This window comes from Muntiacus reevesi, chromosome X, assembly GCF_963930625.1.
Source record: "Muntiacus reevesi chromosome X, mMunRee1.1, whole genome shotgun sequence".
Taxonomy (NCBI): domain Eukaryota; kingdom Metazoa; phylum Chordata; class Mammalia; order Artiodactyla; family Cervidae; genus Muntiacus; species Muntiacus reevesi.
Genome location: NC_089271.1, coordinates 127,036,468 through 127,049,735, shown reverse-complemented (window position 1 = coordinate 127,049,735; position 13,268 = coordinate 127,036,468). Strand labels below are relative to the sequence as shown.

Sequence of the window (13,268 nt, the reverse complement as noted above, 5' to 3'; positions counted from 1 at the left end):
CTTTTATACAATATAAATTTGTTAACATTAAAAAAACTTATCTACCAGCTAAGTATCTAAAGCCAAATGAAATAGGTGTCAAATGATTCATATACAAGAGTTGTTAATTTTCTATGCAGTTACTATTGTCAAAAATTAAAAATTAGGTACAATCACCAAACACTGGAGAAAACCACATTTATGCTTATAACAATTTCCAGATTTCTAGTCTTTTGGTTACATTGCTTTACAACTGAAAAGAAATTAGACAGTCTTTAAGACCTTAGTTAGGCAAAGACCTCTTAGAACACAAAGCACCAACTATAAAAGAGAAGTGCTATTAAATTGGAATTAATCAAAATTTTAAACTTTTGCTTTTCAAAAGACAGTAAACAAAATGACAAGGCAAATCGGACTGAGAATAAAAGACAACTGAATTTAAAATGGGCAAGAGATTTGAATAGACATTTCAATAAAGGTGATTACAAATGGCAAGTAAGGACATGAGAAGATGCTCAACATCACTGATCATCATAAATGATGTGAAACATAATGAAGTGAAACATAAATTACAAGCACAAAAGATAGCACTACACACCCATTAGAATGACTAATATTTAAAAGACTGACAATACCAAGTGTTGATGGAGCATTAGGAAGTCATATACAATGTTCCCAGAAGTGCAAAATGGTACACACGTGTTGGAAATGTTTGAGAAAAAGTTAAACATACACTTACCCATATGGCCCAGCAATCCCAATCCTGGGGAAACAAAAACATACACTCCCCCCGAAAAAAGACTTGTACAAGAATATCCATAGCTGCTTTTATAATAGCCCCTAACTAGAAACAACTCAAATGCCCATCAACTGGCAAACAAATAAACTCTCTTATGTGTATATAATGAAATGTTACACAGCAATAAAGAACTACTGACACATACAACAACTGAGATGAATCTCAAAAGCACTAAGTGGAAGAAACCAGAAAGAAAAGAGTACATTCTACACAATTCCATTTATGTCAAACTCTAGAAAAAGCAAAAACACAGTGACAGAAAGCCTACCAGCAGTTGTCAGGAACCAGCAATGAAGGGAGGGAAATGATGACAAAGGAGCAAGAGGAACTTGCTGGGATGATGAAAATATCCTACATCATGATTGTGGTGGTGGACATACAACTATATACATCTGTCAAAATTCATCAAATTGCATACTTAAAGTTGGTGAGGTTTACTGTATGTAAATTATAACTCAAAGCTAACTTTAAAAAATAATAATAAGCCAAGACACAGAAGCAACCTAAGTGTTCATCAAGAACGAATGGATAAAAATATGTGGGGTCTGTGTGTCACACACATACACACACACACACACACATACACACACACACACGATGGAATATTACTCAGCCATAAAAATGAATGAAACAACGCCATTTGCCACAAAATGGATGGACCTTAAGATTACCATATGAAGTGAAGTAAGTCAGACAGAGAAAGACAAATATTTATCACTTATATGAGGAATCTGAAAAGATGATATAAATGAACTTATTTACAAAACAGAAATAGACTCACAGACATAGAATAAATTGGGAGCAAAGGATGAACAGATGCACCCTACCATATATAAAATAGATAAGGATTTACTGTATCTCACAGGGAACTATATTCAGTATCTTTTTAATAAACTATAATGGGAAAGAATCCAAAAAAACGAATAAAGATATATACATATATAAGTATAGCCAAACCACTCTGCTATACATCTGAAACTAACATAATATTGTAAGCCAACTATACATCAATAAAATATTAACAGTTTCCCTTGGAGTAGTGATTAGGAGAGCATCTAAGGAAAACTCCCAAGTGTTAGTACTTTTCTATCTCTTGATCTAAGTGGAAGACACATGGCTATTTAGTTTGGAAAAAGTCACTGAGCTATACAATTATGGTTTGTGTGCTTTCTGTATCATGTTTTACGTCAATAAAAAGTTTACTAAAAAAAAAAAAGAATAAATCCTGAACAGTCTGAGGTCTGAGGCTAAAGGGACTTAACACAAATAATGGCAGTGATTCAAAACTGCAGCCAATAAAATAAATGAGCAGAAGAAAAGCAAGAGGAAAGAATGCTCATATAACCACAACTATAAGAAGATTCAAAAAGCAATCACATGTCCAAACCGTATTTTTCTATCTGGAGGGCTTGACTGGATTTAAGTTTTTATATATAAATGGTTGGGACACAATTGACTTTGTCCAAATCTTACTCAGCATAACATTTTCTGAAGTTTACTTTATTTGTATTTCTAGAGATACACATAACACAAATATATTCAGAACATTTTCATTCTATAATTTAGCTTTCTGCTCGAAAGAAAAAAAAACTTACTAACCTCCTTCATAAATGACTTGCCTATCCGCACCACTTTTGCAAATAAAATGGGATCATGAGAAAGGTGGGGACCAAGGTAACAGAACATATTGAAGACGTCTCTCCTCAAATCTTCAAAGCTCTCTGCTTGTTTTGGTGCTCTCTTATTTTGCAGAGCACTAACAGGTGAGCCTTTAGCACCTTTAGGAACGCCAACCCTACAAAAAGAAGAAAAATGTATATATACTATGCAATGCTCCATTTTAAGTTAACACAGTCATATTATAAAACTTTTCTTACTAGTATTTGTTTCTTCTATTTCATTTATGCTTAACTTCATTATACCACATAATTTAATTGGTAGAAAAAGACAAAAACAACACTCATTTGAAAAAACTCAGAGCTTAGGAGACCGTTTCAAATTAACTGCATAAGAAAAAGAAAATCAGAGAAGTATAGGTTCCATGTAACAGTTAACATGTTCATATGTCATATGAACTTGGTTTTTAATTAAATTTGATCAATATCAAGAATTTGGATATGGGAATGGGGAACAAGGGATGGACCTCGGAGACACAAAGACGAAAGAGAAAAATATGGAGATAACATCACTGATGCAAGTCAATAAACAGTTCTCAACATGACTTCCACTACCTAGACTGAATGTGAGGTAGGTGACAATAGGGAAGGTGAGCAGCATAATGAAAGAGGGTATGTCACACTAAAAAGGACAGCACGCCCAGAGTTCTCACCTGCTGAGCAGGTGTCCCGCTGTGGAGTCACAGGGGTCCCTCTCTGAAGAGCCTTCACAGTCCACAGCACAGGTGGCACTGAAGGCAGCAGCCAGCAGCTATGCACGAATCACAAAGCTGGGGCTCATGAGACAGGCTCTGATCTGTGGGGCTGAAGCCAGCACTGCTGCCAGTACTGCTCCTAAGTATCCTACAAGTAGGTTGAGGGCTAGAGGACTAGTTGACACAGTAACCAGGGATGATGAGAGAGGCTGCAGTAGCAATTTCCAGAACAGCAGCCTATTTGCCAGAAGAGACAAGGCAAGCAGAGTGGCACAGACCTCACTCAGAGCCAGTCAACCCAAGATAGAGGAAAATTACACTAGGTAAAAACTTTAGGAATTCTCTCCTCCCCAAGAGAGAGGCAAAAGTCAAAAACAGAAGAATGGAGTTTTCACTCTCAGTGAAGCAAATCCTACCTAGAAATCTAACATGTAGTTTTGAGACAACACTGCAGCACAAATTCTGCAATGCCTGGTGTAGATGATAGGAGACAAGCCTGGCAGCCAGAATGATATGCTCTGTGACCATCTCTTATCTTCTGATAAAACAATTTAAAATATATGCTTGATTGAAGGAGACAAGGGAAATATGCAGATTTTATTTTGTAGTTCTAAACTCTTTCTACCTCAATTAGTAAAGCAAATGGCAACATACCTTCGGTAGAGAGGCTCAATAGTTATATGAATCAGTTTGCAAATAGCAAGGGCTATTAGTTTATGTGAAGCTGCATAGTATGGAGGCATCTGATCCATAATGCTCTGGGCATGCTGCCAATCACCAATCTTTAACAAGGCTTCCAACAAACCAAGTTTTTGGTTGTCAGGTGGCTAAAAAAGAACAATTATAGCAAAGATACTCAGAATACAGACACCAATAAATCTTTAAATATTTTTCTTTTTTTTTAATATTTTTCATTTAAAAAGCTAAGCCAAATAACACAATGTATGTCAATAACAGTTGCCATTCGTGGCAAATTCAACAGTATTTTCTTGAAAGCACAATCGAGTTTTTAAGTGACTGAAAAAAAAAGAAATAATAGGATCTGCTTTATCATTTAGCAGACAAAACATGACAGTTTACAGACTTGGAATTAAATTCAGTTCTACTGTGCCACAGGAAACTAGAATTCATCTTTGAAAATCCCTTCAGGACTTGAGAGACACTATACACAGAGAACAAATATAGTCAATACATGTGTGATATTATCTAGAATACATTCTGAAATTTATATAGGAAAAAACATGACAGCCTCGTTTGGCAGGTGCCAAAACCATGTTTGCAAATTAGTAATCCAAAAACTAGGTTTCATCACAATCAAAATTAAGAAATTCTTCTTCCACAAGTTGATTAACCATCACAAGTTGAATTTCATAATTCTAAATCCAGAAGACAACATTTATCAGAATAAATTATATACCTTCTCCACTTTCTCCTCTTCTTTTTCCTTTTCTTTCTCTCGCTCGTCAATTTTATCAGAAGACAATACAACCATTGTAAGTTTTCTAACAATCTGTTTAGCTTCTACAATTTCTCGTTTGTGTTCATCCATAATGCAATTATCAGCTGGAAGAAGCTAAAAATGGTTCATTAAAATTTCATAAAATAGCTAATACTATTTGCACACATAAAAAGCAAACACTACTCTCAATTGATAAAACTGTACATAAGAAGTCTGGTCTATTTATGACCATAATTTCCCTTTGAAATAGGTCTCCCCCTTATTTTCATATTAACCTGACAGGGTTAAATATCTGAATTATGTACACTTTTTAAACTCAGGTAGCAATTCAAAGTTTCATCTCTTCTGTCAGAGGTCCTAAATTAATATAATACTACAACAGCAACGCCTACCATTGCATTTATTAGTTTATCCAAGAAAATGCATACCTGTTCAATTAAAAATATCAGAGATTTCCCCTTTAAAGGCCAAACTCCAAATTAAATAAAATACTATATACAGATCCAATTTAGGAGAGGTAAACTATTGATTTACATAATGGGGCAAATTTGATTCCTCTAAATGAAAAATCTCAAGTCGAAAAATTATGAACAACTTGACATCTCACTTTTCATTTTCTAGATACCTATTTGTCTTAAGTCAAAAACTAGTTTCTAGTTTATTACAAAAGAAAAAGTATCATGTGGATAGTTGACCCTCCATTATGAAAAAAAGGATCAAGCATCTCAAGTACAGCCATCTTGTATGAGTGGAAGATGGTTAGTATGGACATTTCATAAATAGACACATATCCAACAAACCATTATTGAGTCATTTTTGCTAGGCACTAGGGTGATAGCTCACCATTCCTGCCCCTAGAAATGCAAAATCTATTTCAATAGATAAATCTAATGCAAACTAAAAAATCAGTAAATAATAAAAGGAGACACAGTGAGGGGCTTCCCTGGTGGAGCAGTGGTAAAGACTCTGCCTGCCAATGCAGGAGACACAAGAGATGCAGGTTCAATCCCTGGGTCAGGAAGATACCTTGGAGTAGGAAATGGCAACCCTCTCCAGTATCCTTGTCAGGAAAATCCCATGGACAGAGGAGCCTGGTGGGCTATAGTCCATGGAGCCGCAAAGAGTTGGACATGACTGAGCACATGCACAAGGAGACACAGTGAAATATTAAACTACATACTACAGACTTTATCCCATCAGTCAAAAAGGGGAGTGGAAGAAAACTCATTATGAACTGGTGCAAGGAGGTAAGCCAGACTTTTTCTCATTCCTTATTCTCTCCACTGGCAATCAAACCCATTTTTATTGCTCTACTTATATACCTATCATACATCTACCACAGATTCTCATCTTTTACCTAGTCTACTTCAATTGCCTCTGAAATCTCCCATTACAATGGGTTAATGCTATGTTTTTAATTATAGTTCTCTCCATTTCTGGTCTTGTGTATTTTGAAAATATGGTATTAGGTATATATAAAAATTACAATGATTATATCTTTCTAGTAAAAACAACTTTATTATTATAAAGTGATTCTCTGTTTTGTCTGACAAGAATAATTTCCCTGGTATATTTTCCCACCCTTTTACTTTCAACCTTTCTTTGCCCTTAGGTTTCAGAAGTCTCATGTAAACAATTAACTGGGTTTTAATCCCATCTGAAAATCCCTGTCACTTTAACAGGAATACTTTTAAACTCTGCTTATATTTACAATTAAGCTGAAAAATATCAGTAATAAATCTATCATCATTTTTGTACTTTCCATTTGTTCTCCAAGTCTATATTTGCCTGTATAAATTCATACCTATGTCTTCAAATTCTTCTTTTTCTGACCAGTTTTTCATGTTTTCAGTTTGTACATCCTTGTCTACACTAAATCTTGAATGGCTGTCTACTGTCAACAAGAAAAAAATCCAAACTCCTTACCATGGCCCTTAACAACCCTTCATAGTTTGGCCTCCAATCTACTTCTCCGTCCTCATTTCCCCTACATACCACCCTAGGCTCCAACCACTCTGAGCTTCTCGGTGTTCCCCTAAGGGGATAATGAAATCTTTTCAAACCTCTTGCCTTTATATTCAATTAATTCTACCTACAATGCTTTCCACCTATTTAAGCCTGGCCAACACCTCAAGTTCCCAGTTCAACATCAGTAATTTGGAGAAGCCTTCCAAAATCCCCCAGTGACAGAGATGGTCACTACCTATTTTGAGCCCTCATAGCACTATGTGAATATTTCCAATAAAGTACTTATAGAATGCAAAATGTTTTCTCCCTTGCTAGACTATGACTGCTTCCAAGATAGTGATCAAATTTCATTCAGCTCTGTAACCATTATATGTAATGACAGGCAAGGAAGTTAGAAAGTGATTTCAAAGGCAGTGAAGATGATGTCAGTTTTGAACAGTTCATAGATATCCTAACGCACAACCTAATAAAACAAGAAATTCTATGCTACAAACCTAGTGTTTTCAAACTGACAGGCTAAGCTGTTGCTGAACTAGAGGTCATCTATCACAACCACATACACATTCCTCTAGATCCTGCAATAAAAGCACATCTATTATCCAGCAGTAAAAACACCAGAGAAGCTATCTTTTTAAAGTACATGAAAAGTTCCAAATTCATCCTGAATCCTCAAAATTAACATGTAGGGGAGAAGGAAGAACTGTTTAGGTAAACCCATATTTCCCATAATCCGTGTATAATACAGCAGTCTAAAACCAACACTGATTAGAACTTGGCCTCTCTCTCCATGACATATGCCTTGATGACAATTAAGAACTTTAACTTCACAGTTAACCTTGAATTCTATACAAAAGGTATTTCATTTCCATGGTTCCTATAAACTAAATTCATTCACTTTATAAAGCAAACACAAAGCAATAATGTAACAGGGCTTCAAAAATTAAGACTTGAGCATCTAGAACCAATCTTGGAGTGCTACATGACTGCCTCCTCCTCTTCCCCACCCCTGGGATGAATAACCATATGTTCTTAGCAGCCCACTTAACTTACATGTACATAAAGATCATCTAAGTCAATAAGGTTAAATTGTAGAAGTACTGCTGCAACTCTGTATAAAGATGAAGGAGTCTCTCCATTTGGCTCCTTGAAAAACAAAAGAAAAGTTTCTATTTAGTGCAAAAAGTACAACTAAAATCTATCTTTTTAATCTACCAATAATTAAGAACAATTAGATCAAATAACTCTAGGGCAACAATAAGCTTCATTGCTCCTCCTGACCATGAATAATAACATCTGAATTCAGAGCAAATATAATCATATGAATATCTCTTTTCACATTGGTACAACTGATGAACACAAGAAAAGCAGTTTCAAAAATGGACACATGCTAATATTTGAATAAAATCTGAAACTTGAACAGAATTCGAGATTTTATACTGCATAATACTTGGTTTGGGTTTCTGTTTATATGTGTGTTTTCTTAACTTGCTTTTTCAAGTACTTCTCAGTGGAGTTGCAGATAGACAAGACTGACAAATTTGCAAGTGTGGAACCATTGTGTCTGCTTGATACTTTTCTCCCTGTTCTTTTATTTCTTGGGTTCTGTGCTAAGTATATCTGCTTGTCAGCTGACTTCCCCTTCAAAACGGGTGTCTGTACTTCTTCCTTGGTAGCTCAGACAGTAAAGAATCTGCCAATAATGCAGGAGACCTAGCTTCCATTCCTGGGCCAGGAAGAGTTCCTGGAGGAGGAAATGACAATCCACTCTGGTATTTTTGCCTGGAGAATCCCACGGACAGAGGAACCTGGCAGGCTGCAGTCCATGGGGTTGCAAAGAGTCGGACACCACTGAGGGATTAACACTACTACTACTATACTTATTACACATGGATAATTAAACATTTTAAAACTAGGAATGGCCAATCCCAGGTCACCTTTATTGGTCCTACCGAGAAACAGATGGATCTCTGAAGGCTATCAAGATGACTTTCACTTAATTTTCAAATGGCCTGGGGTCAGATGAATAGAAGAATGAAGTGAAGATAACTGGCAATTACTAAATGGCCCAATGCAAATAAAAAGAAAATGGTGACAATACATTATGTTCTGCTTCTACTCAATACTGAACTTGAGAACTTTATGAGTAAACCTCCTCCCGTAATTGTGATATGTGTTATGCACATATGAAGCTAACAAAACTAACAGATAAATTTAAAAAGGCATTATTTCACCATGATTTTTAAGACAGATTAAGTCCTCAACTTAACAAGTTTGATTTTAATTGTTTTTAAATGGCTATTTTAGTATCAAAACATTTTTCCATGAAAACAAATGGTGGTCATGGTTTCAGAGCAAAGCCACAAAAGCTCACTGACCTGAATCCACCAGGAATATTCACATTTTCCCCGTTAACTCTGCTTAAGTGAGCCATAAGAAGCCTCCAACTCTCAGGGCCAAATGTCAATTCCTGTACTCTGATCTTCCTATCGCTCTTCACAATCCCTGTTCTGTCCTATCTCATGTATCCACATTCTTAAAGAACTTCTATGGAATCCTCTGGAATTCATGACCCATCCTCAGCAAAACCCCCTATACCTTGAAACTCTCTTCTAAATGTATCCTCTAAACCTCTTCTCCCCGCTTTCACCTTAACATCTGAACAGAGCCTAGCATTCACTAGGAACACCACTCCCACTGTAACCCAGTCAAGTGGTGGCTATTTTCCCTGGACCCCTCAAACTACTAGGCCTGGAGGTAGGGTATGAATCATCTTTGTTTTTATAGTTGTTTTCAGACTATTCTCCATCCATGCTCCCTAAAGCCCACCCAGCTTTGAATTTTCCATCACTCACTATCCTTCACTCTTCTTGTGATCTAGTTTCATTCTGCTGTGGTCCAAGAAAATATTTTACATGATTTCAATGTTTTAAATGTACTGAGACTTGTTCTGTGGTCTAATATAAGGTCTATTCTGGAGAATGTTCCATGTGTACTTGAGAAGAGTGTGTAATCTACTGTTGTCCAATGGACTGTTCTATATATGTCTGTTTTAAGTCTAACGGTTTACAGTGTTGCTCAAGTCCTCCATTTCCTCTCTGATCTTTTGTCTAGTTTTTCTATCCACTAATGAGAGTGGGGTATGGAAATCTCCAATAGTTACTGTAGAACTGTCTATTTCTCTCTTCAATCCTGCTAATGCTTGCTTCATATATTTTGAGGCTCTGGTGCATATACAGTTAACTGCTTTATGTTCTTGATAGGCTGATCCTTTTATCAATATATAATGTCTTTTGATATCTATTATAAAAAAATTTGCTTTAAAGTCTATACAGCCACCCCATCTCTCCTAGATACTGTTTGCATTGGTTATCTATTTACATACTTTCGCTTCCAACATATTTGTATCTCTGGATCTTAAAGTAAGTCTCTTTAGATAACATATAGTTGAATCATGCTTTTTTTCCCCTCTCATTTTATTACAATGAATTTTAACACTATAGAAAAGTCACGTGACCTTGGTGGGTCTGGATCTTGCTTTTTTTATACATTCTGCCAAACTCTGCTTTTTAATTACAAAGTTTAACCCATTTACATTTAAATAATTAGTAATGAGGAAGGACTTCTGCTATTTTACTATCTGTTTCCTGTCTTATTTTATTGTTTCTCATTTCCTCCATCACTTTTTTAGTGTTTTTTTTAAATTCCCTGTTCCTTTCCTCTTCTATTTATTTTTTAAGCATTTTCTTAGTGGTTACTTTGAGTGTTAACAGTTAACATTTTAAACTTATAACATATTTTGAATTAATATCAACTTAGCTTCAATATTATACAAATCTCTATCCTTCCCCCTTCAATATTGTTACACATTGTGTGTCAACTAGATTTATAATTGTTGTTTTCTTCTTTTGTCTTTTAAATCATATCAGAAAAAAGGAAAAGCTACAAACCAAAAAATATAATAATATTGGCTTTTATATTTAGCTATGTAATTACATTTACTAATGTTCTTTATTTTTCCATATGGCTTCAAGTTACTGTCTAGTGTCCTTTCATTTCAATCCAAAGGACTCACTTTAGCATTTCTTGTAGGACAGGTCTGCTAGCGATGAACTCCCCCAACTTTTATTTTGGAATATCATAATCTCTCATTTTTGAGGGGTAGTTTTGTTGGATATAGAATTCTTGGTTTCATTCTTTCAGTACTTATAGTCCATTCCACTGCCTTCTGAAGAAATCAGCTGTCAATTTATTGAGGTCACTTGTATGAATGAGTCACATCTGTTTTGCTGCTTTCAAGATTCTCTTTGACTATTATATATATATAATATACTATATTATAATTTGACTATAATGTGTCTCAGGGTGGATCTCTCTGAGTTTATCCCATGTCGTGTTCCTCAAGTATCTTAGATGTGTAGATTCATACATTTCATCAAATTTGAGAAGGTTTCCACCATTATTTTTTCAAATATACTGTCCTTTTCTCTCTCTCCGCTCTGCCTCTGACTCCACAATGTACATACTGACACATCTTTTTTTTTTTTTTTTGGCTGCACCGTATGTGGGATCTTAGTTCCCTAAACAGGAATTGAACCCAGGATCACAGCAGTGAAAGCATCAAGTCCTAACCACTGGACAGCCAAGGAACTCCTCACATATTAGTATACTTGATGGTGTCCCATAGGTCTGTTAGGCTCTGGTGATTTTTCTTCATTCTTTTCTGTTTCTGCTCCTCAGACTATATAACTTCAATTAATTTATCAAGTAGTCTAATTGTTTCTTCAGCATTCTCAAATCTGCTGCTATACCCATCTAGAGAATTTTTTATTTCAGTTACCACATTTTTGGCTCCAGAATTTGTTTGGTTCCTTTTTAAATAATTTTTAATAATTTCTACATTTTTATTGATATTCTGTCAGGCAAGATAGTGCTTTCCTGGTTTTCTTTAGTTCTTTTTCCATGGTTTCTTATAGATACTAAGCATATTTAGGACTGTTGATTTAAATTATTTATCTAGTATGTCCACTGCTTGAGCTTCCTCGGGGATACTTTCTATTAATTCTTTTTCTTATGAATAAGCTTTACTTTGTTCCTTTTCAAAACTCATTATTTTCTGTAGAAAACTGAATACTGTGAATACTGAATATTTTGAATACTGTGTGGCAATTCTGAAAATCAGATTCTGTACCCTCTATGGGGTTTGTTGTTGTATGTTTATTTAATGACTTCTCTAAACTAACTTTGTAGTCTATACTACTGTTGTGTGTGATCATTGAAATTTGTATTCTTTCATCTTAGTGGTCAACTAGTGTTCTGCATTTCTTAAAGACCTGAAAAGAAAAAAAATACTCTTCCAGTCTTTGCACACTGGCTTTGTTAGGGCACTCCTCAACAGTTGGCCAGGCCATTTACAACTTTGCCTTAGTCTTCACTTCCTGCTTGTGCAGAGCCTGAAGGCCAGCCTGAGGAAAAACCATTGGGTCTTCTCAGCCATTTCCGGAGCATGCATCCAGTTCTGGGCATGCACTTGGCCCCCGTTTTTTTTTTTTTTTTTTTTTTTCCTTCTGATTCCATACAGGCAGGAAATTTTCTAAAGCTCTTATTCCCCTTTCTTTCTCCTTCTTCCTTCCCAGGCTTTCAGTCTCGCTATTGCTTGTCTCTTACTATTGTATCTTACTCCAGACTGCTAAAGCAAGTAACAGTGCCTTCAAATGCTTTTGGCAAAAGCCACCCTAGCCCAATGGACTTCCCTGGTGGCTCAGATGGTAAAGCATCTGCCTACAGTGCGGGAGACCTGGGTTCAATCCCTGGGTCGGGAAGATCTCCTGGAGAAGGAAATGGCAACCCACTCCAGTATTCTTGCCTGGAAAATTCCGTGGACGGAGAAGCCTGGTAGGCTATAGTCCATGGGGTTGCCTGGACTGAGCGACTTCACTTTCACCCTAGCCTGAGGGATGCTCCCAGTCAGGCAAAACAAACATAAGCCCTAGCACCAATCCTTCAGGGAGTAGCCAGACAGGCCAAATTCTTTGAGAACAATTCTTTATATCCTCAGGCATTAGCAATCTGTACTAGGAATGCCGGATTTTATTTTCACAGCCACCATCAATCTGGGTGTGAGAGATAGTAGGCAGGCAATTTAAAATGCTACAGAGCTCTCTTATCCCAAACAGCAGCTTCTTTCTCCACCAAATCATTCCTTGGTTCTTTAAGTTTTTACTAAATTCCAGAGTTCTGTGAGTTGATTGACAGTTTTTTGCCAGTTCATTAGTTGCTTTTATGAAGGGACAGAGCTCTGAGAGTTCTGTACTCTGCCACTTTTAGTTATGTACTATTGTTGTCATCTATGGACCCCTGGGTCACAGCCCTTTACTTAGCAATGAATGATCTTAGCTTCTGAATCACTGTCACTTTCTCCAACTCTATTCCTTTCTTAATTTTTGGAGATTTTCATATACATGTTAGTGATACTTCCATCATGCTGGTTTCTCAGTTCCTTGAATTCCACTCTTGCAAAGACCTCCTCTAACCTATTTCAGCCATTCACTCCATATCCTAAATTCTAATATTACCAATAGCTACAACTCCTCAAAGTACTAATTTCACATATCCACCCTCAAGTGGGTCCTTAATGTCACTGGCCAATTATACTCTTATTTCTCTAGTCCATTCACTCTCATACTCTCTTACAC

At 36.1% G+C, this 13,268-nt stretch overlaps 1 protein-coding gene across 11 annotated transcripts in view; it reads right to left on the bottom strand.

Annotated features, from left to right (window-relative positions):
• Positions 1–13,268, bottom strand: part of THOC2 (THO complex subunit 2) — a 113,183-nt gene that overhangs the window by 48,779 nt on the left and 51,136 nt on the right. For all 11 annotated transcript variants that reach the window (XM_065916641.1, XM_065916642.1, XM_065916644.1 and 8 more), the window contains exons 9-12: positions 7,627–7,719; positions 4,567–4,722; positions 3,804–3,976; positions 2,378–2,573 (exon numbers count right to left, since the gene is read on the bottom strand). In XM_065916641.1, coding sequence (XP_065772713.1) covers positions 2,378–2,573; positions 3,804–3,976; positions 4,567–4,722; positions 7,627–7,719 — 618 coding nt within the window. The remainder of the gene's footprint in view (positions 1–2,377; positions 2,574–3,803; positions 3,977–4,566; positions 4,723–7,626; positions 7,720–13,268) is intronic.